Here is a 27,259-nt window from a genome sequence, read left to right as displayed (position 1 = left end):
TGGCACTTCCAATGATTTATTTCATCTTGGCATAAACAGACAGACATATGAGGTTTTACAGTATTTGTGCCTGGGACTTAAAACCTGAAGCATTAATAAATACATTAACCACACAGACAAGCATCAGTGGCCCAGACTGTGCCTTAAACAGTCAGGTTGGTCTTTAACAAATGGCAACACTGCAGTAAGGTTTAGAGCTTTAAAACGCTTTGGAGGAGCTTTAATCTCACACGAGGACACATCTAGCCTTTTATTTCAATTCATTTCAAACCAATTCACTAAGCATGGAGAAAGAGCCTGCCATTGCCAGCTCCTGTGCTGAGAGCAGGGGCCGAGTGGTCCAGGCATCCTCCTGCATGTGGAAAAGGTGGAGAAGGCAGCTGCTGACATAAATTCAGAAGCAACCAAAACACTTGCACATCTCCATTTTTAGCTCTTTATCTTCTCATATGAATAATATTGCAGAGGAAAGGGGAAAATAAGAACTTTGATTTTTTAAACACCAAAATGAAACATTTTGTAAGCTAGGAAAGCATCTAAAATAAGACAGAATACAAAATACCACTTTTGTTTACATTCGACCCACGAAGCTGTTACAACAGATTGCGTCCTCAAACTGTCTTGACTTTAGGAAAAAGCAAAGACCTCAGAAACATTCCATTTCAAAATCTTTTACAGGAAGTTACCCAAGAGACCCACAGATTAAACAGCTGCCACCAGAATTACTAAAGTGACACCAGAAGTTAACAGAAATGGAGCAGATGATTCATTTCTTACTTATTTGTAGCAAAACAGATACAGGTAAGAGGTTTAACTAAGTAGCAAAAGAATTTCCACAGCATTGGTTCTCTTAAAGGAAAAGGTGCCACCATAGACGCAGAAATCACATCAGCAACTTCCAAATCCAGCTCCATAAAGCTGCCAAGAGTCAACACTAGCATGGGGGTTGTTTCCAAGACCAGAAATAAAAATAGAAAGAAAATGAAGACATCTTAAGCCCCTTCCTTTGGGTTCCAAATGGACCTTGATTGACAATACAAAAGTCATTGCTTGTCAACTAACCAAAAGATCAAGCTTTCGTGTATACCAGTTTCCTCTTAAAATGCCACTGCTCTTTCAAATATTTGGAAATGTCAGTGTGTGTGGGTTGCTTAATTTTTTGAGAATTATGGATGGATGTCATAAATGCATTAGCTTCATTTGACTCTTGGCTGATTGACGATCAGGAATATTTTGCACCAACTGTTTTTCTAAATAGTATCAGACTTAGAACCTCATACTGAATATGTAAAGACCCTTCCTTGGAACATCAGACCTTCAGGGGCCAGTCTCAGCAATGACAGCCCACTCTCCCCTCCCCACCCAGCAGTCCTCCAAATCAACTATGGTGGAGGGGGTGGCTTTTCTTTTTCATTGGTGCAAACCCTTGTGGCTCCACGATCCAGGTACTGGCCCCAAAAAGCAAAATAAAGTGGTCCTCGTGGCATGCCAGGTCCTCTAGTATTTGTTTTTATGTGATCTTACTCCTTAGAAATACAATACCTAATAGTCTATATCCTTTCACTTATCCTGAGGTTTCCTGTGTATTTCATTTGACAAATCCCTGGGATTCGGAGCCCAGTTCCCACAGGAAGTGATGCTATGTCTGGCACAGGCATTCCTTTATCAAATTAAATGAAAAAATAATATACAAAAACTCCAGTTGGGCGTGCTAGTGTGTGGCTGTCCACACCTGACATCAATATTTCTCATATTCTCTTAAGGGAACCATTTTACTCTGGAAACCCACTTTCAGCATTTTAAACGGTAAACATCATAGGAATGATTCCTCAAGTAAATCACAGTGATACTAGTTCATGAATTTGATATTTAAGGAATGAAAATATTAGCCTGGTTCTAGTTCATATAAAAGTTGTGGCATAAAGTTCTAGAGAAAAATGTACTACAACACGAAATGTACATTTTTTTAAAAGAACATGATTTGTTTCCTTTTGCTATAAGTTCTTTCTCTACCACCATTTCCCTGTCTACTGCTATAAAAGGCCAATCACGTCAGGCACTATGAAGTCTGTTTTTCTTTCCTAAGATGATTAACCAGGGTGCCAAGATATCCCTCAGTTCATGAGCAGTCAGAGCAAGCACACAAGTCCCCAGAATATACTCCAACTGAAGCCGTGAATGCCATTCCTCTGGCACATGCATAAGATTCAAGCCGATCATTTCTAAACATACTTATCTGACAACTGTCATAACCACAGACTCTTCAAAAAGCATAACCTATTTCCAAATTACCCACCGATTGCTACAGAGATGTCAACTCCTACCACTGGGTTAACAACTAAATAACAGTAAGGTATGCATGATTTCATCTAATTATGTTCCAGTAACTTTCAATGTATACTTTTCCTATTGTAATCAAGAAATGGATTAGATTCAGAATCCAAATCAGCTTTCCTGTAGTTGTGAGCATATATTTTATCCTTAAACTCTTAATATATAGTGAACCCTGTCTATATATATTTGGAAAGTAAAATGTCATAACAAATGAGGGAAGACTAATTGATTTGTTTTCAATCCTTGTGGCCTGTCAAAGTAATAAGTTTCATGTTAATTCTATTAGGGCACTTTGGAATTCACAATTAGAAAAATGTAGTTTACTTGCTAAACTACATTATAACTATATGTTATTTCCCTTTATGTCAATATGCTCATTGTCACTCTGCCACATTTTCTTAGAATGATGCTTTTAAAAATTAATTTCTCTCAGCAGAATTACATAATACATATTTAAAACATCATAAGTCATGGGTTCAGAATGTGTCTGCATGCTTGTCTTTAGGACAAGTCTTTAGGACTGTCAAAAAAATTATTTTAACCTTTTTTTTTTTTTGGAATAATACTCTCTTTCAGCCTATTATAAAATATGGAAGTGGTTGAGCATATACAATCGCTATCAAAGGTTCCTTTTAAAATAGACAAGCTCCCTTGCTGGTCAGCTTTTCCTATTCATGACATGCTCTTTGGTAAACACTTAGTCACCAAAGACTTAAAATTCAAATAATAGTAAATCATTACTCTACCATTGAATATAATTATTAACATCCTTTAACTTGAAAATGTAAACCCATCCCAGTTCAACAGTGAGATGGAACTGCTCTTGAGGGGTGTGTGTGTGTGAGACCCCATTCATGGTATCTATGGCACAGTAGAGGAAATACTTCCAATGTGTACTGGACGGGAGATCATATTGGTAATCAAAGATTTTGCCTTTAATGCTTATTGAATTTGGAATTGAGCCAACCAAACTTGAACACCTGGTGGCATGAACTTTTAAACTGAGTTAGAACGGTTTTAAGAGCTTAACTTATTAGTTATAATTCTAAACCTCAAGCCAAAAAACTATGACCTTCTTTCAGTGGTTCCACTAATAGAGTTCGAGTTGGCCTACTTTAGGGTCTCGACTCTGGCGCAGCAGCCCGAGGTGCCTGCGGCACCTTCTCATCACACAGTATGCTGCGGTTCTGCCAGAGGTCAAGCCTGGGCTCTTCGCCACTCCACTCCACACCGGAGCGTGAGTGCACCCTAGCACGCCCTGAGCACACCCCAGTAAACCCTAGGTACATCCTGAATACATCTTGGGTACCCCCTGGGTTCACTCTGGGACCCACCCACTGTACCTTGAAGCTTAATCTTTTGATTCCATTGCCCTACTCCCTCGGGTATCCTGTATCTTATCTGCAAAGTTATCTATTTGCACATATCCTACATCTTACACCATCGACCCCATTAAGCAAAGCGAAGCAAAAAGGAATGCAGAATAGGGAAGCAGACCTTAAAACAGCATTGCAGAAAGTCTTCAAGGCCCACGACAAGCTTCCAACCTCAAAGCATTTAACGGATCCCGGTGGCCAGCGGCCCACCCACGACTCTCTCCCTCCCCTCCTCCGCTCCCTTCGCCCCCTTCCCAGCTGGGACCTCAGCCCACGGGGCGCTCCTCGTCCCAGGGCTGCCCGAGGAGACGCCCAGGTGACCCTGGCCCGCCCTAGGCGGCGCCCTCCTCGCCTCTGTCGGGCTTCTCCTCAGGCAAGTTGAGGACGAAGGGGAAGAGCACGCCCCGGGCATCCCAGGGGGTTCGGAGGGACTCGGGCTCGAAGCTGCCGCCGGCGTCTGCGTCCCCGCCGGGCTCGCCATCCTGGGGCGGCACGAAGCGCCAGGTGCCAGCGCGGCCCACGCAGTAGATGGTGCCGTCCAGGGCCGCGCAGCGGAAGGGCTGTAGGCCCGACGGCGCGCCCGGGGGCCTCAGGTGCGAGGCGCAGCGGCTCCACTGCTTGGCCAGGCAGTGGTAGCGGAGCACGCTGACCCCTCCGGACCCGGCCGCCGCCTGCGCGTCGCCGCGGGCCCCACAGAGGTCGAAGCGGTAGATGAAGCCGTCCAGGGCCACCATGTCGGCCGAGCGCTCGCGGCTGCTGCTGCACGGGCACTCCTGCCACTCGTCGCGCCGCGGGTCGTACTTGAGCAGGCGGTAGAAGAGCGAGCCCCCGGACACGTAGATCTCGCCGTTGCAGGTGGTGGCCTCGTGCGCTACGGCGAAGGCACCCCGGGGCAGCGGGGCCACGGAGGCCCAGCGGTCGGCGCGCGGGTCGTAGCGCTCCACGCTGAGCAGGCACTCGCCGCCCACGGCGTACAGGTGGCCGTCCAGGGCCAGCAGCTGCAGCTGCGAGCGCGCCTGGCGCAGCGGCCGCACGGCGCTCCAGCTGTCGGTGGCCGGGTTGTAGCAGAAGACCTGGTCGGACGGGCGCGCGCGGCCGTCGGGCCCCGCGGGCCCCACGCCGCCCGCCACGAAGAGATAGTTGTAGAGCACGCACAGGCCGCAGCCCCGCGCCGGCGCGCCCTCGGGCAGCCGCGTCAGCTCGCGCCACTCGCCGGCCGCTTCCTGGAGGCAGTAGACGGCGGCCTCGCCGCGGGCCTCCGCGTCCCCCGACGGGCTCTGCGGGCGGCTGCCCGCGCGCTCCCCGGCCGGCCCGAGCGCGGCGGCCAGCAGGCGGGCCCGGCCGGCGCGCAGGCGGCGGCGCAGCAGCAGGTCGCGCTCGGACCCCGACAGGCGCCCGAAGACGGCGGGCTCGCGCAGCACCTCCAGGTAGTGGTCGCTCATGAAGCGGTAGGCGGCCTCGCGCAGCTCGGCCAGCCGCTGCCGCTTGGCCGCGCTCAACACCTCGTAGCAGTTGGCCAGGCTCAGCTGCGGCGCCACGGCGTCGGTGGCGCGCTGCGCGGCGCAGGGCAGCTGCAGGCGGCGCGCGCCGGCCACCACCTCGGCCACGTTGTCGGGCCGCACGCCCGCCATGCGCCCGCTGTACGCGTAGGCCAGCAGCAGCCGCAGCGCCGCCCAGCCCACGCCCTGCACCCGCAGCACGTCCCGCGACGCGCGCGCGCGGAAGTAGTCGCTGCGCGCCGCCAGCACCGCCTTGTGCGCCCGCAGCCGGCGGCCCGACACTTCGATGACCAGGTCGGGCTCCCCGTGCTCGGGCCCTACGCCGGGAGGGACAGGCGCGGGGTCGCCGGGCTCCTCCGGTGATGCGCGCTCCTCGGGGAACGCGGGCTCTTCCAGGGACGCGCGCTCCTCGGGGGATACGGTCTCTTGTGGCTCTTCCAGGGAGACAGACTCTTCCGGGGATGCGGGCTCCTCGGGGGACACGGGCTCTTCGGGGGACGCGCACTCCGCGGGGGACCCGGCACCCGCGCTACTGACCTCCCACTGCCTCTCCACCACCCGCTGGCCGCTGCGACACGAGGGCGGGGAGGCCGCTGCGCCCTCCGCCGCTGAGGCGCGAGACTGCGGCGGGGACTCGTCCCCGGAGCTGAAGCACAGGGACGCGCTGAGACTGCAGGGTGTCTGCGCCGGGGACGCGGCGCCCTCCCCCCCGGCCGCGTCCGGCAGCTGCAGGCTGCCCTCTCCCGGAGCCTCGGGAGCGCCGCTCCGGTCCCCGGCCTGGCCGCACACTCCATGTGCAAAGGCATCCCCGGGCTCAGCTCCGCGGCCGTGGTCGTCCCCTGGGTAGAGGACGCAGGGGGGCACGGAGTTCTCCATGGGAGCGCTTCCTCTCGCCGCCGCCCCGCGCCTGCCTCCCGCTCAGCAGCCCACCATGACTTCGCCCTGACTCGGCCGCTCAAGGTCGATCTTTCCTCTGGGGTTTTTCCTGGCGCGCGATCAGATTTCACTTCTGGGTCCACACTGCTTTTGTTCACGCGCCGCTCCCCGCTCGCCCTTCCCACTCTCCCCTCCTGCAAAGAAGGGTGTGAACTCCCGATGCGCTCTCCTCTGAACTTCTGAACCGCAGTAACGTTACCAGCGGCTAGCTGCGTGCCCACGTCTTTGTGGCTTAGTCCCCATGCCGGGTGGTGATGCTTTAGTCAATGCACAGGTCAGTCCTGGAGCCACCGCTGCCGCTTTATCTGTCCTTCCCTCTCTGCAGAACTGAGCTATCGGGTACCTCCACCAAACCCAGGCATGCCCTTTCTTTCTGCGAGTCAGTGTTTATCAATTTACATTCCGTCACATCACTGCTGCCGAGGAGCAACAAATCTGAGCCAGGCTGCGGTCACAACGCGAGAACCTTGATTTTAACTCCGTTTTTTGTAAAGAGCCACCCCAGGGAGCTTTCCTTTTTTGTGTGACTCTCTGTTTGCAGTTAAGCTTTATGAATGGTCAGCTGGAGAACATTGGTCTGTGTCCTGGCATCAGCAGCTTTCCTGATGTATCTGCATCCACACTGTTCACCTGGGGGGGAGTCCATAGTTCACGTGCCAGGTGTGTGTTAGAAAAACACAGTGACTGCCCACGTTAGGAGCCTGCCTCATTTATCAGTCAAGAGCCTTCCTCTGCAACTTCCTTTGCCGGAATGTCAGGTGTTTCCATATCATTTCACCATACTCTTCTTGTTCCTGTTTATGGGAGAAAGAGAGAGGATGTTGGAATGTGCATTTTTCAATAGGGTTATTTTGTGTCAGTGGAGTCCACCACTTCCCTCCACAACTTTCAGGTTCTAGAATTCAGATTTGATGGGAAGGGGGATTGTGACTTTTGACTGCTGGAGAGTCTGGTGAATAGGATATACAGAGTTATTTAGGTACTTAAACAGTTCCTCCCCTGATTTTGAGGCCTATGAAGGACAGGCCAATTGAGGCAATGGCCTTTAAATACATTGGATTGAACCCTACAAAATTGCTGCATTTGTGGGTCAAAAGCATCAAATGTCAACAGTTTCGAGTGTTCAACCTAATGAGATGTATGTGTAAAATTAAGAACTTTTAGTGAGAAAGCATGGCTGGCCTATGCAATCTTATTAATTTTATTAACATGGGACAGGTTTCCTGCAGTCTTTCCCAGTCAGTTATCTCAAATTCAGTTACAACTGATATTTGGAGAAAGGTGCTGAGGACACTTCTCTGGAGTTGGCCTCAGAGGCTTCAACTCCGAAATCTGTTTAACTGCTTATTCTTGGAATTACGTCTCTGAAAAACCTCAGAGAAGCAATTCTCCAAATAGCCCACGTGCAGCAAAGAAAAGCCAAATCCAGGGGAAAAAAAACAAAAAACCCCTGAAGTACTTGGAAGGCAGACATGAGCAGCTGCAGATGAATTATAAAATAATGTAATAAAGTAGCTTTCCTAAATTGGCAACACCTTCATGGAGACTCCCTAGCCTGAAAAGGTCTTAGAATGAATGGAAGGGGAGAGCCAGACTGTGTTCTATCTTTCCTCTCTCTCTCTCTCTTTTCCAGAAATCTTTAACAATAACTTTCTGGCGTCTTCTCTATGTGCAGGGCACTGTCCTGGGACACCTGGAAACGCAGTGTGAAGAAATGTAGAGAGTGAGCTGACACTCTGAGTTCAGGTGTGTGGGTCCCGGACGATGCTGAGCGGGACAGAAGGCGCTGACGTGTTTACTCAGCTGTGCCCCAGCCCCGACATGATGCTAGCTCAGCGCTCTCCATCCTGCTTCCACAAGGCGTGATGACCAGTGAAATGGAAATGAGCTCGGCCCACAGCGACCGGAATGTGATGACAAACTGGAAACCTGCAGAGATTTTATAAGCAAAGTTCACTGGTATTTTCCCAAGACTCCAGAGGTGCTTTCTCAGCCCGCTGAGTCATTCCGGGGAAAGTTAGATAAAAACTAAGAAAGACTTACACATCTTATCCAAATATACAAATGGACCTCAATGTCTGAAATAAAGTCAGAGAACTGGCTCTTATTTGGCTCATTAACACTTCTGTACAATATGAAGGACCTTAGACAACTAACATAGTATTTTATTTTATATATATTTTTTGGCCTGGAAGAGGGTCCCAGAACTTCCGAGTTCTTTCTCTGGCTAGACTCTCATCAGAATGTGCAGCAGCCTAAGCCCTGAGAGTTCTCTTTGTGGAGATCACCACAGACTGGAAGCAGGGGCCTGGAATAGGACACATTTTAAAAGCTGAAGTTTGGAACTCTTATGTTTGAAACGCCCTACAGAACCAGACCAAGTCTACAATTTGTTGTAACTACAATTAAGCAGAGCTACACTTCCATGATGAAACAAATACAGTCTGAAGTCATCAACTGGCCGAAGCTATCTGGTCACCTGCACGAGATAGAACCCTGATTCTTATTCCAGCCAAGCTGAGAAGGAATAAAACTCAGTTATCTTGCAAATCATGACTCGTGAGTTCTTAACTATATCACTTTTACTCCCCAACACACAAAAGTTATGAAATTGTGTCCTTTTGAGGGACGCTTCCAGGAGAGGTGTGGTTTTACACTGTTCTATCAACCTGTCCACCCCTGGCATGGATTACAGAGCAGGGTAGCAGAGCCCAGGTGGTTGGAGACCATGGCACAGCTACGCAATCTCACAGTGATGGAACCATGAGAGCCTCTTACCAACCACTCACCAACACAACCGGCTCTGCACCCAGTGACCAAGTCAGGGGTCCCTGTTCACCGTACAGTCAGCAAAGGAGGTGCCAGACACACAAATGTTGTTAGAAGACCATCCATCACTATGACGTCAGGCGGTGGTGATGCTGAATTCCACGTGCAAAGAGGACACCCCAGCCTCCACGGAAGTCCCTCCTCCACGGAAGCTACCAGGCAGCTTTCTGAAAGACCATTCCACAGCATCACAGGTATCTGGCTGCTTCAGAGTCTCTCCCACCACCTTGCAGAACAGACGATCAGATTCCACAGGAGAAATGACATTCAGCAAACGGGCTATTTCCTTTTCTGATGGTGTTCAAGAAACTCAACATTAATAGCTGCATCTTTTTTTTTCCCCAGAATGACCCATTACTATGATTTCGCCTTAAAATAGATAGGGAGGAGGCAGCCTATTTTGCATCTAACAGCCCCCTGAGACATCAGCAACTCTGCTAAGACAGTGCCAGATTTCTTTGGACTGGAAATCAGAGATTTCCAAAGGGATTTTTCCCCCATTCTGTGGTTGGCTCTAGAACCAGAATTCCACTCAGAGGCTCCTTGAGGATTCTGTGCAGAGCACCCATCCTGGTAATTGTGCAATAACTGAAAACTTCCCTCCTGATGGGGCATTAGGAAAGACTTCTTTCCTGGGCGATTATCATTAAGTATTTCCCCGAGCACCACTTCTGGGGCCTGCTACACAGATGATGAACAGAATCCTGGCACAGCATGTTAGTTGAAGTGATGTGTCAGGGTCCAGGTGTGGGGTGGGAGTAAACAGGTTTCCTTCTTGCCTGCAGAAAATGTTTTAATAGGACCAAGAAACAGAAATTTTTTAGTTTCTTTCCATTAATTTCTTTACTTTTAATATCAAGTTGTAAAAAAATAAAATATTGTGTATGATTTCCTAATGTGGACATTTTATGTATTTAATGTGGATATTAGTTTATATAAAATTAAATATGCTTCATTATAATAACACAAGTTGCTAAAAAGAATCTTCCTTTCAAATAATTATAGTCAGCTTAATTTTTAAAAAATATTTGTTAGTAGACTTAGGAAGCTTATTGAAACTTCTGTGATATGTATTGCTTCTAACGAACTCCTTCTTGGTGTCTTCCCCCTCAGGCCTGTTGTGTTTTTCAGGTACATCTCCCGGCCACACACCTGTCAGACCAGGGTCGCTGGGAACAGCACCTGTGCCCACTGCATGCCTTCCACACCAGAAAGATGCCCTTCACACAGCAAACAGCCAATAAATTGTGAGGTTTAATAAGAAAAATTATAAAAGTTTAGAAACTTGTAGGGAATCTCAGGATTTCTATTTGATCACAGAATGTGTTGATTTGCTTCAGCTGTTCATACAAGTATAGTTTTTCAAGGTTATTTCTTCTTTGGGCCCCATTTAAAGGGAGTTGGCAGTTTCTAGGCATGGAGGACTGCCAGTGGGCAGCGGTGGCCTCGAGTAAGTGGGGGGGAGGGAAGCCAGCCCAGGCTGCAGGCTGACTGCACAAGTTCTACGAAGCTAAGATCTTCCCGCCTCTCCCTGAGTCACATGTTCTCGGGACTCTTCATGGGACAGAATATAGATTTAGGACCATCAAAACAACATGTGCATCATCACAGAGTCCACAGCTAGCCACAAGGAAGCATCGTTCATAAATAAGTTTTTCATTTCAAAATGCATTCCATTAACTCTGCTGTCGGGCTGCTAAAAACAAAGTGCAGTGCGGACTCTGGGAAGTCGTGAAAAGTGGAACACCCGCATCTCTGTCTCCAAGACTTCTGTAACATGCTTCAGGCAAGGAGACACTCACCACGCTTATGTGCTATGCCCTGTGCCATTTAGAAACGGACAGGGTGTCTAGGAAGCAGTCTCATCTGTTGAGTAAATAAGTGAATGAGTGGATGTTTTTCAATAGATCGAGCGACATGAAGCAGAGTCTATTCCACCAGACTACATTCTATAATTTTTAATTTATTTTTTATGAAGGACATTCCTAAAAGACTAGATGAACTGTAACATAACTGACTACACACTAGTAATAATAAGAATGTAATAGCTAGTGTCGTCTTTGCCAGGCGCTGTTCTCATGTGTGTTACATCATGCAAACACGCATGACCCTCGCAACGATTCTGTGAGCTCATTGTTTTTATCAGCTTTGTTTTATAGGAGAGGACATGAGCTATGAAGCGATTTCACCAGCTTCATACAGGTAACCAGCCATGCAGTTAGGAGTGGCAGAGCCAGGAATCCAACCACTACCCAGGATTGTGAAGCCTCACTCCCGGTGCCTCTGAAGTTATTGCTACCAGTGCCAACCATGAAGGAGCCACCGCCCGCTGCCTCCGTGCACTGCGTTGATCGAAGCCCACAAAATCTTCCGATGTCTAGTTGGTTGCCTAGTGCATCCTGTCAGCAGAAATCTAGTAACTCTGCACGCCCCCCAGTTCTGAGAATGAAGCAGGCAGAGGCAGCGGGAAGCACATTGTGTAGGGGACAGGCTCACACCAGCCATGCAAGCACCTACTCAGCACGCCTGTGTGGGAGTTGTTTAGGGGAATAACACTGGGTTGAATTATCTGGCAGGACTTAATTGGAAGAAGTAAAATAATTGAGAATTTCCCAAAGAAAAGCTTTTATGTAATGGCTATTCTCACTGTCCAAACTCTTGGGCTAGTAAGTGAGGCCCTGAGCCATCTGCTCTGAACTCACTCCCACCCTCATCCCTCACCCAGGCTGTGGGAACCACCCCTCCATCCTACCGCAGGAGACACAGAACTGCCCGTCTCCCTTAGGGATCATGCATAGACATACACGGGTGTGTATTGATGTCTCTGCCACACAATCCTGCTCATTCTCAACTTAAGCTCCTGTGGCGCCTTCTCTACAAGCCTCCCTTATGTCCAGCGTCGGTGACTCTCTGTCTGCACAGAATGTCCTATTTTAGCACCACACACAGTATCATTCGTTATACGTGTGTGTGTCATCCTTTCCCATGAGAACGTGAAATCCACGACAGGAAGATTGCATTAATTCTTTTCCTTCGCTCAGGGATAGGTTCTGCAAGGGCCTTCAGTAAAGATTGACGAATGAATGAATGAATGAATGAATGAACGTGAAGCAGGGAAACTACAAAAAACAACTGTGCAAACATCCAGATTAAAACACTGTATAAAAGCAAGTTCTTAAACTGTACCAAGGATGCACACATTAAGGTATCATCACTGATATAGGATATCGCTCACAAAAACGTTCTTCAAAAGGGATCGGTGCTTACCTCTGGATGTTGGAGTAGAGATAGCTTTTATCATCTTCAATGTAACTATGCCGAGTTTCTTTATTTTCTAAAATAAATATATGCTGCTTTTGTAATCATAAGTTATAGGGTTGCTCCAGGCCCAGCCCAGCAACATCCCCCACTCTCGCAGTGCATGGTCCAGGAGGGTGCGGCCTCAGACACATCAGCCTTCGGGTTGATGCAGAAGGAGAAAGGGCCTTGCCTCTTGAGTCATGGAGCTGGACTCAGGGAAAGCTGGTCTTCAGTAAGAGAAAAGATAGCCAACACTCAGCAAAAATCTCGGGGGAGATCCCCAGACTGAGTCATGCCCACCACCAGCTTCACTGTGGTCTTTCAGGCATGTGAGCTAGTGAGTCCTTTCTGACTTAAGCTAACGTGAGTGGGATTCCTGTTCCTGGAAACTAAATAATTCTGACCAAAAACAAATACCTACCTCACTGGGCTGCCCTGGGGATTAGATGGGATGTTTATAAAGAGCTTAGCACAGCACAGGTCCTGGCCCCTAGTGAGCATGCACACGTGAGAGTTCCCACCTGGAGAATAATGCAGTTCCCAGTCACCGAGACCCCCTAATGGGATAGGAGCGGCACCAACAATCCCACAGCCTGCGTCCAGACAAGCTCTCACATTTCATTGTCACCTCTCATATATGAGGAGGAAGAAGAAGTACGACGATCGTCATTCAATAGACAAGAAAATGCTTGATGCCCATAAATAGGAAGTGACTGGTCTCAAAAGACCAAACAAAATTAGCAACAGACCAAAACCAAACTCATTTTCTCCTCTTTCCCGTCTCTGGAGCATTTCAGAGGTGGCCTCGGAAACAGTGCCTGGGACTGTTGTACCTATTCCCTAAATTAGCTGGCCAATGAGTTCACAGGGATGGACTCCTGCTGTCAGGAATTTAGGAAATTTGGTGGCAGCCTTGGATTCCATCCCCAAGTCTCACACTCTGGGAGTGTGGGCTCCCCACTCTGTGGTCAGCTTTGCTGTGTGCTGTGATGGAGGGGTGGTGGCAGTTATGAGGGTCTCTGTGCCTGCACCCTGAGCCATCACCAGTTACGAGCTCTGTGGAGATAACTGAAGCACAGCGTAGAGAGATTAAATTTACATGAATCCAGTTGGACAACTAGGTCATGAAATTGGTTGAACAGATTTAGTATTCTGCTTCCTTCACCAGGTCATCGATTTTTTTTTAATTCAAGAGTTCTGAGATACCCACGGTGTTAGAGCTCTGAGGCTCACCAGATGTTCCCCTGTGGGTGACGTAATAATATACCTGAAGGAACTACATTTGAAAGTAGAGGAGGAACGTAAGACCATTGCTGATGTGCTCGTGGAAGTGCTGTGCCTTCAGACGCCATCTAAAGCGAGGTCACACAGACAGCCACTAACTGGTGCAGCCTTGTTTCTAGTTACCACACGGTCCTGTGCCCACTGCAATCACAGACCCTGAAGAACTGAAAGGAAAATGGATAAGAATAAATCTGTGTCTTCCTTCAGAAGAGAGTCTCCAAATTAGATGAGTGCAAATTACATTCTAGGCTTCTGGAAGCACCTTCTGGGTGCAAGCTCAAAATATTCTGAAATAGGAAGCAAGTCCCTTTCCTTGTGGCTCAAGAGTCAAGAATTAATGATTTAGCCAAACATAAAGTGTGAACACTAAGACTATACATGGAATCACTGAGACTCTGGAAAGAGACACATGAGTTGCAAACTATCCTGAAAGTTCTAGATATAAGATCCAGTTCTGAGCAATATTTGGGTAAACTCGACTCTTTTAAAATAAATCTGTTTTGGGGATCCATTGAAATCAAAGCTGAGTGTCCTACCAGTGAAGGAAAGCTAAAGTCAGAAATGAGAGACTGCCTGGGCCAATGAAATCCCACAACTTTTCGCAATCGTTCAATCTGTTAAATTCCCATTGATACTTCAATGTTGATAAATAATTGGCAATATTGACTCATTTTCTCATTTATTGTGTGGATATATATCAACACCTACAATGTACCAGGAAGTGTGCTAGGTAGTAGAAGGGAGCAAGAAACCAAACAGACTTGGTCCCAGCCCCACCGAGTTTGTCTAGAGACAAAGGCAAACCTTAAGCCATGACACAAATTCTAGTGGATTATAAAGCGTGGTGAATGCCATGAAGGAGACATGAGCCAGATTCAGAGAGATGATGATGGACGGACCTGATTTCTACTCTGGGACCAGGTAAGACTCCTCTGAGAATACGAACGTATGCTGAAACCCGAGAGAAGAGAGGGAGTCAGCCAGATAACGGGGGTAGAAGAGACAGCAGGAGGAAGTCCTTGCATGGGAACAAGCTTGACCAGTTCCAGAAACTGAAAGAGGCTGGATGGACTCAGGAGCCCTGTGGGGTCAGCAGGACCTGGGGCCACGCCCACGGAGTCTCGTCATCTTAATTACAATGGGAATCCACTCATGGCTTGTGATGATGACAGGGCGGTAATGTGATCAGTCTTGTGTCCTTTTGTACAAAAAGCATTGATTAAACTACTTTTAGACTGATTTTGTATCACTGCCCAAACTACTACACATGTTAAAATGAATGAGCTAGATCCACATGTATCAATATGAATACATTTCAAAGACACAATTTTGAATTTTTGAAGGTTTGCAGTTTGCAGAAAGATACTGTATAAGACCATTTATGTACCTTTTAAACATGAAAAAAAATACTCTATGTTTATAGAAGTGTGAAAAGGACAAGCATGAATTCTGGTATAGAAGTTGCTTCTGAGGAAGGAAGGAAGGAAATGATGGCGGCTTCCACTGGTTCTGTATCATTTGGTTTCTTAAGGATTTAAGCATAAATGGCAAAATGATGACAGGTATTAAATCTTATTGGGATATATGAGCATTTCTTTTATTACATGGTTTATGTTGTTTGAAATATTTCACAGTTTACAATTTAAAATATCATTCTATAAGTTTAAATAGCTAAACAATTAATCTGGCTGACTACTGAAAACTAACGGAAGCCAAACAACCTTGAACATAAATACGTGGAGTTAATCACTAGGTAATCATACTCTTCAGTTACTTTATTCTTAGTGCTGGGGTATTTGAGTAACTTATTCAGGATGCTTAAAGGTCCAGTCAGACTGAAATATGGGAATTTTACATAAAAACTCACATTTTGTAATTTTTAAAGTTACAAGATCTTGCTTTTATAAAAGAGAGACTTGTCCAAGATCACATACCACTTACTGACTGAATTAGAACCTAAGCAGATTCCCAACCCAGTGTCTTCTCCATTAATCTAGTATATTTACCATTGTTGGTATAAATTGAAAATATTGTAGAGACCCTTCTCTCCGACTTCTGTTCAGTTTTGGTTTGGTTAAGACTTAATGAAGAGTCCCATCTTTCCTCTCCACTGAACCTGCATTATCACAACGTCAGCATGGTTCTCAAAAACAGGATGTTGTTTAACTTAATAGGATGTGTATTTCCTCTTCAAGCTCAGCAGTTACCGAACAACGAGCATGAACCACTTCAGGTCCCGGGGAAAACCTGAGGCCTGGTTCATATAATGACAGCCACGCAGAACTGCACTTTCTGTTTGGACGCCCGGAGAGGAGGTGCCTGGCAGAGGTGACAGAGAGGCTGCTGGAGAGACTACAGAGAAAGATGATGGAATTTATCCAAACTCAGCTCCTGGTGGTCTGTTCTCAAACCGATGAGGGTGACTGAAGGGGAAAGGAGGGTAGATGAAATGATAACTGATCTGTTATTGGTGTTGTTATTTTAGCCATTAATTTTGAAGCAGAAATCAAGACAAATGGTCTGACAAGTCTGAGCTCACAAATGTGAGCCAGAAGGGTCCGGAAACAGCCAAGTATGAGCATGGATACAAAACTAAATGTTTATAACTATATCTTGAGACTAAATCCCAGGAGCCTTTGTGTTATTATTTGCTGTCTTTGCAAACTCTTTTAACATCTGACAAAATATGGTTTATAGATGAAGGTGACCAACATATTGATTTTTATTGCATTGTTTCCCTAAACTGTGGGTTAGAAGTTAATGGCTGCGGTGAGTTCAGTCTCACAAGGATGATTATTTTGGAAAACAACGCTCCTACTTTGGCAAATCTCACAGTCAGTCATCTGAGTTAAGACTCTGGGCAGACGGTGACTTCTGTGTGGGATGGCAAGGCACGTGGACACCATCGCCAGGGCAGTCTGTCCAGCGTTTGAAATTTCATGAAGCGGCGGGAGCTCCCTGAGCGCATGAGGCAGTTCTGAAGCAGTGAAACCAGGCAGTGACGGTGTCCAGCAGGCCTGGTCCCCTGTCTCTGCACAGAATCTCAGCACAGCTTCGTCTTCCGTCCCCAGGAGCTGCTGACAGCCCATCCTCACCGAGGCAGATGGACACCTCACTGAGGACCACAGGCCACACGAAGGGCGTTCCCGCGATAAGTGCTCGGCCTCCTCTTGCCAGGTAGCCTGCTTTTGCCAGTCAGCCCCCTTCCCTTTGGGGGTCTCTGGCAAGCAGCCCTGCCCCTCACAGCTCAGCCCTTGGCAACAGGAGCTCCTACCAGGGCTTTGATTTTTACGCAAGCTTCCGTAGACACTAGGACCACTCCGGATACCATTCAGAGCACGAGAATGCAGCGCTTTATCCAATTGCACCTCCCAGGCCACCTTAACTCAAAAGGCTGGGATCCTCTAAGAGTGCTGAAGGGGGTCCCAAAACTCCCCAGGAGCACTTTGCACACGCAAGTTCTCGGATGGCACGTTGATCAGACAATCAGATCACCCTGTCAAAACCCAGCCTCGTCCAGAGCCTCAACTGTTCGGTAACTTGGACCGAAGTTCCCCTCCTGGAAAACCAGGGATGCCTCCTGAGACTCAAGGACAAGGGTGCTTTTCAGAGCATTCTTATTTGCAACATGCTGGGATAATGAACAAGGCGCTTGATCAATAAATTACATTATATTCACATGCAGCCATTAAAAACCACATTCTCGATGTTTCTACAGATGTGTGAAAAGGCTTCCACCACAATGTTAAATTCAAAGACCAGGTCACAAAATAGCATATGCCATTTAAAACTATACATAGAGAGAGAGAGTACTTACATGTGTGTGTAAGTACACACTCACAGGGGAAAACGTGAAAAAAAGACATTGAGAAAAATACCAAACAATTTAAAAGACATGTCAATAGTGAAATATGAGTGATTTCTTTTTTCATAATTTTAGTATCTTCCAATTGTCTATATTCAACATGTACTACTTTAATAATCAGAAAAATTACTTATATACACACATACACATCTCTCTCCAGGTGTATATGTGTATATATTCATGCACATGTATGTGTGTGTATATGTACATTCACTTGTGTGCATGTATGTGCAGGCATGTGTGTTTCTGTATAAAATAAAGCAACACAAGGTTTAGTTGAGCCCCAAAAAGAGGAGTGCTCAGTAGAAAAATATGGTAAAACCAAGGCTCACTCTCATCATCTCCAGGCTTCTAGGCACGGAGTCCTGAAAATGAAGTATGAATTTTAAAAATCAGATTTTGCTAAATCCTGGGCCTGATTTCAGTTATAGGTTTGAAGAAAACAGTGTTGACGTTCAAAACCTGCTGTATCTCGGTATGCCCATAGTCTCAGGTTTGACCAGCCCCGGAATCCTTCCCCAAACTCAGAATGTTGGAGATGAAAGAGACTGGAGAGCGCGTGCTTCCCCTGCCTGTCACGAAAACAGGAAGAAATTGAGACCCAGAGAGGTTAAGCGACCTGCTCAAGGTTACACAGCTAATTAGTGCTGGCACTTACTTAGAACCAAGATCCTGGTGGGCCCTTTTTACTACACTGCGCTACCTCAATTCCAGAAACGTGAAACAAACGAACCACAAATCTAAGATCCAACGATTTTTAAAATTGTTGGATACACACACATACATGTGCATGAATATATACAAATTCCATGACACTGCAGATGCAGTTTCGGTTGGGTAGACTATTGACATCACGCCGAAAGCTCTCAGATGTGTACCTGCTACTGCTGATGCCGCAGAGAAACGGCCATATGCACAACTCACGGAGAGATGCTGCCCGTGCCTTCGCGCCTCATCCTGTTTGCTGCCACGTGCCACTCCTGGTTGTCGGGGCCCCCACGGGCAGCGACAAGTGCCTCTCAGTTCACACAGACGTGTTACGAGGCCCCAGGGCCACCACAAACCCACACCCTGGGGCCACGCGGAAGCAGCGTGAGATTGCGGGACTGCAACCTCCCCAAGAAGCCCTGGGACCACCTCGGGGGCACCGTCATGTGAGCAGGAGGCCGTAGCTGCCAAAGTTCACTGAAAAAGCTTCCCACTGAGGGGCCGGCCCCATGGCGTAGTGGTTAAGATTGGTGCGCTCTGCTTCAGCAGCCTGGGTTCAGTTCCTGGGTGTGGACCCACACTTGTCGGCGGCCATGCTGTGGCTGTGACCCACATACAAAATAGAGGAAGACTGGCACAGACGTTAGCTCAGGGCGAATCTTCCTCAGCAAAAAAGTAAAAATAAAAAAAGGTTCCCATTGGTATCTGACATCATTGGGGGTGGTACACAAACTGGGCCTGTATCTTTATCTCAACGTTTCTCCTCAAAATAGCAAACCCTTACATCAGGTCTCATTAATACAATAAATGGTAGGAATGCTCGCATTAAAAGCAAACAGGGTGCTGTCTGTTTGACATAAGAGAAATGAAGATATTGTTTTTTATTTTATATCTTGACTTCTATATCAAAATGATTAGATATGGCTAAAAACATTTAATCTTATTTCCTTATTCAATCAGAGTGATTTCCTTCGACTCTTTGAAGAGCGGGAGTTTGCACAGGGGCGTGACTAGTGCAAAGTGACCGAATGAACAAACAGCAAAGCTGTGACTCAAACTGATGAGCAAATCTGTCACTCCGCCTCCACACTAATTCCACACTAAGATCTGCCCTCCACGGCCAGAGGATCAGGGAGCTGAGACCCCCTGATGCCACAAAATCTCCATCCACTTAGAACTCGGAAGCCCCAGTGCTTCTGGTAGACACAGCCTCTAGAACTCAGCCCCTTATCTAGGTCTAGATAATGTCTAGATGTCTAGATAAATGTCTAGAGCCCTTTACCAGTATGGGCTTCTGTCTCATTCATTAACTTATTCAGTCATTCAACAAACACGTAACGAGAGCCCACCATGTGCCAGGACACTTCCAGACCAAGGGGACAACAGCGAGTGGAACATGAAGAACCCTGGAGGTACGGGGCTGCACAGTGGGGATGCCTACCTTTCGTAGGAAGTGCTGTAATCAGAAGTTTTCTTAATAAATCAGCCACCGGCCCCCACAAATGCTCCATGCGCAAGCACCATGCCAGACACCGAGATGCCCTGCGCACGAGACAAGCGCAGAACCTGCCTCCGTGGAGATGCTGGTCTGGCGAAGACAACGACAGGCTTCACCCCTGTTACTCGTGTTGAGTGAATGACCACAGATGTGGAAGATGCTGGGGAAGGTGCCAGGTGGGAGTACAACAGGCCAGTGACCCTGGCACCAGAAGGGAAGCTTCCCAGGGAAGCAAAGCGTCTGCAGGGATGAAGAGGACGAGCAGGACTTCTTGACCGGAGGAGGCAGCAGACCGTGCCGAGGGCCGCACACAACAGCCGGAGGGCGGAAACTGCACAGTGCGTTGCAGGAGCTGCTACAGTTCCCGCTGGCTGGTCGACAGCGAGGAGGAGCAGGAACTGGGGGTGGGGGGACCGGGTCGTGCAGGGCCATGGCTCAAGGTCGTTTCTGACGTGGCCCCACTGGTCCAGCCTGACCCCCTGCTCTTCTCACAGGCGATGTTCACTCCCCCGGGTGGGGGGACGTATGTCCTGTCCTCTTGAACCAGGCGGCCTGCGGCTACGGTGAAGCAAGGCCACATGGAAGATGGCAATGCAGCCTCCTCCTGGCCCTCCTCCAGTGTTAGGACCCGTGGCTCAGATTCCCTGTGCCAACACGTACGAAATCGGGTGACCCTGAGGGCCCAGCTGGAGAGACCACAGAGGCGACGAGCGACGCCCCACTGTTTGGGTGTCCAGCCCAGGTTTCAGAAGAGCGTGTGCCCTCAGAGAATTCATCTGAGCTCTTCTCAACTGACTCTGAGTGACTGTCCCTGCAAAACCAGCCCAGACTGCAGATTTGTGGCCAAAATAAACTCTGCTGTTTTAAGCCAGCATGTTTTGGAATGGCTGGTTATGCACCCCACCTGGAAGTGAGGTGCTACATCATGGAAACCTGCAAGTGCAGTGGCCCCCCCAGCTGGACAGTGGGCACAGTCAGAAGGGCCTTGAAGAGTTGGTGACAGACACCTCGTGGCTCTCAAGCTGTCATCAGCGAGGCTGAGAGGGAAGCCAGGACAGTGTGCCCCACCCTCGTTAGGGAGCGGCAGAGAGCCTGGCAGCACTGGGCCCTGCAGGAACGCAGAGAACACAAACGGACTCGGTGGACTGGATCCAGCGGAGATTTCCAGGCAGGGTCTTGGTGATCCTGCCGAGCCTTTTCTTGGTGATTTGGTAAAATGAGAGAGGAGAGAGAAGATCTGAAGAAGGAATCGTTCAATTCTCAAGTGAGATGTGGAGCAAATATAAAGGAACCAGGCCTTGCTGGGTTCAAAATTAAAACTGGTTCTTTCTCCCAGCCTCTCCACGATTGTCAAATTAAGCAAGGGCTTCAGAGCAAAGATCAAATCCAGATGGCACCATCAGATCCCCTGTTAAGACTTCATAAATACCTGACGGGGTGCTGCAGAGTACCGCCAGACAAAAGGCCCACTAGAGATCTTAAGGGCACGCCTGGCAGATGCTCTTCGGTAAACAATAGAACCTTAGGAATTTAAGGACATTTTTTCACAGCAGCCTTGCAGGAAGTCCGAAGTAGAGAAAGCACTTATGTTAACGAGATTTGTGGACGTAGCTTTTGTCTAATGGCACGAATCCCAACAGATCTATAGAAAACCCACAACACTTTTAAGATAATTATATAGGAAGAAACACTGCCAACTTGGACTAAATGGCAGAGATAGAGCACAAAATGAAAACAGGAAACCGGCTGAGAAAACCACTCAGCTGCAAACACCAGGCATTTCTTAGAGAAAAGGAAGGATGATGCAGAGAGCAGATCCAAGAATCCAGAAGGCAGAGCCAAGAACAATGGAAAGTCATTCCCAGGAATTACAGCCCAGCCCTATCAAGGGACTGCCAACTTGAGCCCGACTGGAAGTCAGGGTTGCCAGGGGCCAGAGACCACTGCGTGCCTTCCACTTCCCCCTTCTGAACAGGAGGGTTGTGATGAGTACGTGTGTATGTCAGCCTGGCTGGGCCATGGTAGCCAAATGCCAGTCTGCATGTTATTGCGAAGGTATTTTTCAGACGGTGTTAACATTTAAATTGGTAGACGTGGAGTAAAGCAGATTACCCTCCCTAATGCGGGTGGGCCTCATCCGGTCTTAAGAGAAAAGACTGAGGTGCCCCCAGGAAGAGAGATTTCCAGACGGCCTTAGGACTCGAGTTGCAGCTTCAGCTCTCTCCTGGGTCTCCTGCCTGGCCGCCTACCCTGCCAATTGCAGACTGGCCAGCTCCCACAATCGCATGAGCCAATACCTTAATATAAATCTCTCTCTCTCTCCCTGTATACATATGCATGTCCTATTGGTTCTGACTAACACAAGGGTCTACAGCATTTATCCTATGCCTTCCCATCATGGCATGTTGGGTGTCTGAGGCAGATATCTCATCTCTTTGGTGTACGGCTACATATCCTAAACCTGGAGCCCAAAACTGACACCACAGTAGGATGAGATAGATGCAGGGGATCTCGATGCAAGGGATCTTATCATTGCACATGGAAGGGATGTGAATTTATCAGCCAGAGGGCAGACTGTGGCAAATTATATTTTGCAAAGATGGCCCCTTGGATGATCTTCTCAGCAGGTGAGATGACACTCCTCCACTGAGAGCTAGGGTCCATGTTCCCTCCGCTGGAATCCGGGCAGGCCTGTGACTGCAGTGGACGTGACACAGTGTGACTTCTAAGGCCAGTTAGGAGAGGTGGTGCAGCGTCCACCTGGCCCTGTTTGCTCAGGACACAGTCCTTAGTAACCGTGACTCCACACGTACAAGTCCAGCTGCTCTGAAGCTGCCGCTGGAGAGAGCTCACGGAGAGATCAGAGAGAGGGGTGTTCCGGGGCCTCAGCCGCTCCAGCCCACCTGTTTGAATCAGCCCGGCCTACACCTCAGAGAGAGTTAGTGAGCCCTGCAGGGATTCCAGCTCTTAGCCTTCAACCTGCCCCATCTCATGCTAGGGGCACAGAGGCGAGCTGTCACCCCCCACCTCAGACTGCAGACCTGTAAGCAAAATAAACGTTATTGTTTTAAGCCACTATCTTAGTCTGTTCAGGCGGCTATCACAAAAATGCCAGAGACTAGTTGGCTTAAAAAGAACAGATATTTATTCCTCACAGCTCTGGGCTGGGGAGTCCGAGATCAGGGTGCCAGTGTGGGTGGGTGAGGGCCCTCTTCCAGGCCGCAGACCTCTAGCTGCGTCCTCACAGGGCTGAGTCGAGAGGCAGCAAGCTCACTCCTGTCTGTTTTATCAGGGCACTAATCCCTCGCACGTGGGCTCCTCCCTCATGACCTCATCACCCCCTAAGATCCCACCTCCTAACACCACCACATTGGGGGTTAGGATTTAACACATGAATTTTCGTGGGAGGGACACAAACTTTCAGTCTGTGGCAGCCACCAAGCGTGAGGGGTGGTTTGTTGAACAACCATGTTAAGTGGAACAAGAGTCTCGTTACCGACACAGGGACTGCGGGCTACAGCCTACAGCAGGGGGAAGCTACCGATGGTCCAACCTAGTGAGATTTGTGTTTGTAAATGACCACTCTGTGTGAGAAACTGACCGGAGGGGAAAGAGTGCTGTGCAGAGCCCAGATGGGACGCTTCCGCACCAGTAAAAGCGGGAGACGGTGGTGGCTCCGACAAGGGCAGCAGATTTGGTATCCGTACACTCAGAGGCCCCACGACTCTAGGACTCCATAACAAAACAGTAAGAATAGCGTCTACCATTGGCACAGTGGCTATCAGCTGAGGAAACATTTGTCTACATCATCCTATTTAATGATTTCCCTTTATGATTCAGTAGATCTCAGTTCTGTAGAATTAATCCACGTCCTACCCCATCAAGCCCTAAAGTGTAAAGCCCCATCAATAACATATTAACATCATAACCACAATTAATTTGGCAATAAAATTATATGAAGTGACAAATACGACACTCTGCACTAGTGCTCCTGGCTGGCCTCCCTTACATTACCCAATGGGCCCTATGCTTCACCACAGGGCCTTTGCACATGATCTCTTTTCTCATCCTTCAGATGCTTTCACAATTGTTTCCTTTCCTTCACAGCTCTTGTCTCGGTTTGTTATCACACATGAATCAACATGATTATATAATTAATGCCATTTACCTTACTAGAGTCTAGGCTGCAAGGGGCAGGGGACAGGGTCTATTTCCCTTTCCATCGTATTCACAGCACCCAGAATACCGCCTGACGCATGGTAGGCATTCAATAAATATTTTTGAAAGAGAGAAATTAATTTTTAATTCATCAAACATTGCACAGGACATGCAATGGTTTCAATTTCCAAGGCATTGTTTATATTATTTTACTGTCCCTTCTGGCAGAAGTTGGGTTTTGGCAAAAGGTAAACTGCTAGAAGTTTTTATCATATTCTAAAAGTCACTGCTCATTGTTAACAATTTCAAAAATATGTGCTGGGTACCAACACTATAATTCTGGCATAATTACAATAATTGCAAGAGAAAAACCCAAATCAGGCTACAACAGAGACCATCATCCCTTGAACTCCAGAGAAGGGCAGATACCACCCTGGGTCACCAGGGGAAGACGTGCCAGATGCCACGGCTGGTTCCTGCTCTGCAAATCAGCTGCCTCTCCGGGCCCCTCTGAAGCCCATCCAGCCGTGGTCCTCCTGGGTCACAAAGCCTGAGATGCAGGGAGGCCGAGGGGCATTACGGCTGCCTCAGGAAGTCCAGATGCCCTGCAAAGCTATTATTACTGAGCAATTTATGCCGCTGGTATTTAGAAAACTGAAACATGATCCCAGATGGAGGCGTTCAGAGCCTGGAGAGCCTCTGTGTCTCAGAATAGGGACCAAGACTCCAAAAGTATATTTTAAGCTTAAAAGAGACCTTTTCTCTCTCGTTGCCAATCTTGACTCTTGTATGGGAACATATGGAGCGATGGGGACTGTCTAAAAAGATGTTCAGAGATGCAGTGTGGTCTCACCACCACAATTCCAGATTCTTCCACCTCCCAGTAACAGGCAAAGTACTCTGAGGGTCGTCAGAGTAGGGCCGTCCCTACATGAAGGCTGGGGCACTAGGAAGGCAAGATGAGGACATACCCAGTTGTGCTGCCTGGGGATGCATTTAGTCCTGTTCTAAGATCACCACATTTAACTCTTTTTTCTCTCCTCCCCAGCCCAAGATTGCCTTAAATACTGCAAGCAAAATCTTTTAACTATTTTCATTCTGTTTTTCATTTTCATTCTAATTATATTACCAATACCTGTGAAATTGCCATTAAAAGTTCAAAAGACTTTTTATCTCATTAAAATTTTTGCTTATTTATACCCAGAAGGGAGAGACGGGAGGCCAGTTACCATGACTCTGCAGACACGGGCTGTCCCTGGCGCTCATCAGGGGGCAATGGAAGCAGCTTCTGCGGCTCCAGGGCGTGGAGAGTTTTCTAAGAAGAGGTCGCCATTAGCTCAGGATGCAAGGTTCAAGGGCAACCCCGCATCCATTAGGGGTTCCTAATTAGAGTCTGAGAAACTGCTGTTTAATGAGAAATGGAGGGAGGCGCGGAGAACAGGCCGGGAACACAGTGAACTCTTGGCTCCCTCGGCGCTGGAGGGGATGCGCAGGAATTTGAAATCTGAGGGTAACGGGCCTTGAGTGGTTTGAATAGAAACGAAGCGTCTCACACTGGTTTGTTCTTTTTCTTTTCCCTTAGAATAGATAGGGGGGCGTGGAGAGAGAGAACATGGTTCTGTAGGAATCTAAGAGGTGGCGGAATTTTTTAAAACCCTTCTTATGTACTGTTACGGGACCCCGCGGAACCCCCGCCCACACCAGCGCGGGAGCGCTGGGGGCGGCGGGGGGCAGGGGCTGGAGGCCTTGATGGGAAATGAATTTAAACTCCACTCATCTTTAAGTCGATGGTGGGGGGTGAGCTAGTCACGCGCGGTCTTTATTTAAATACTGCTCCTTTTTATACCCCCTCCCCACCCCCATCCTGATGTCAGGCACGTTCAAACACAGACGACGGCACTGGCGATGGCGGGGGGCGGCTCAGTCAGGGGGTGCAGGCTGGGTGAAAAGAAACCGTTCTGTATGCACTAGCCCAGACCCCACACACGCACACACACAAGCCCCGAGCAATCCGGGGCGGGCCCTGGGGGTCCCGGCCGACGGCCGCAGGGCACACAGAAGGGGCGATGGAGGAGAAACGGTGCGGTGCCAGCGGACACGCGGCCCGGTCTCTGCCCAAACCTCCAGCACGTCCCTCCCCTCCCCCGGGTCCCAGCCGGCGCAGAGCACAGGCCCAGGCCAGACTGGGAAGGAGGGGGACCGGCCGACCCCCGCCAGCCGCAAACGTGGCCACGGCGCCCGGGCCGCCCCCCAGGGAACGCTCGGCCTAGGTAGCCGGGGCGCGGCGGCCGAGGGCCTGGCTCCTCCCCGCGGGCTCCGGCTGGGCTCCGGCGGGGCCGGGGGCTGCGTCCTCCGAGGCGGTGCCCGCGGGCGCAGCGCGGGGCTCGTCGTCCTCCGAGACCCAGCGCGGTAGCCCGTCCCCCTCGCCACTCGCTTCCCGGAGGAGGCGCTGGGGGATCCCTGCGGGCCGGCCCCCCACGCTCCACGCGGGCGCCCGGAACGGGACGGAGGCCCGCCCACCCCATTACCCCACCCCCACCGCGAGCAGGGCCACCCCGCGGCCGCCTCCCTCGCCCCCGCGGCCACTTCCCCGGACTCGGCGGCCACCCCACCCCGATCAGCGCCCACCCCGGTCCCCTCCACCCCCGCTTCCCTTATCCTCCGCCTCTGGAGGCGTCTCGCCGCTGCCTTCCCGTCAGGGCCCACCCCTACCTCGCCGCTCGGCGCCTCGCCCTCCACCCCGGCGCCCACCCGAGCCCGGGACGCGGAGCCCACGCCGGTGGTCTCCGGCGCGCATGCGCGCGGGCCTCTTCCCGCGCACCTGTGCGAGCGCCCGGGGTGGGGCGGCCGCCTTCTGCGCACCTGTGCGAGCGCCCGGCGGGTTCCCGAGCATCTTCCCGCGCGCCTGGGAGCGCCCGGGGGCCCTCCGGCTCCTGCCCGCGCGCCTGTGAGCGCGGCCAGGCCCGGCCGGGCGAGTCCCCGCTGCGCCCCGCCCCCGGGAAGCGCGCTCCCCCAGCCCGCCGGGGGTCGGCCCGGCCCGCCCGGCACTCACCCGCGTCCGCGGAGGCCCCGCCGCTCCGAGGAGCGCGCCCAGGCTGCAGCGGCGGGGCGGGGCGGGCGGCGCGTGCACACGGCGCGCAGGCTCCGCGCTGGAGCGCGCCGGCGCGGCCGCGGGGCCCGGGCCGCGGAGAGGCGGGGGTCCGCGCGGGGCTGCCCCTCGGCGCGCCTGGCCAGCGCACCGTCCACCCGCTCGCTGAACCCTTCCCAGGCCGCGGAGTTCCCCCAGCAACGCGGCTCGAGACGGGGAGAGCGGCGCCCCCTGGCGGCACGTCGCCTGTACACGCGCCGTCCCCACCGGGCCGCACCTCCGCAGCGCGGAGTTTGAGTCCCCCAACCATCCCGCGAGGAAACCCACGGCTCCCGCCGGCGCGCTCGGCTCCCTGCCACAGGCCTCGCTCCTTTCTGTCCTACT

The 27,259-nt window shown here is 49.9% G+C and overlaps 1 protein-coding gene across 1 annotated transcript; it reads right to left on the bottom strand.

Moving 5' to 3' along the window:
* KBTBD11 (kelch repeat and BTB domain containing 11) lies at nucleotides 1-26,960 on the bottom strand. Its single transcript, XM_087418288.1, has 2 exons — nucleotides 26,840-26,960; nucleotides 1-6,939 (listed from the first exon to the last, which is right to left on the bottom strand). Exon 2 carries the CDS (start codon nucleotides 6,083-6,085, stop codon nucleotides 4,043-4,045), a length of 2,043 nt encoding a protein of 680 aa, XP_087274414.1. The 5' UTR covers nucleotides 6,086-6,939; nucleotides 26,840-26,960; the 3' UTR covers nucleotides 1-4,042.
* Between the last annotated feature and the right edge of the window lie 299 nt (nucleotides 26,961-27,259).

Source organism: Ceratotherium simum, chromosome 28 (genome assembly GCF_057802395.1).
Source record: "Ceratotherium simum simum isolate JZ-2026a chromosome 28, ASM5780239v1, whole genome shotgun sequence".
NCBI classification, from domain to species: domain Eukaryota; kingdom Metazoa; phylum Chordata; class Mammalia; order Perissodactyla; family Rhinocerotidae; genus Ceratotherium; species Ceratotherium simum.
Note: the sequence above shows the minus strand (reverse complement) of the source record. Positions and strands in the feature narration are given on the sequence as shown.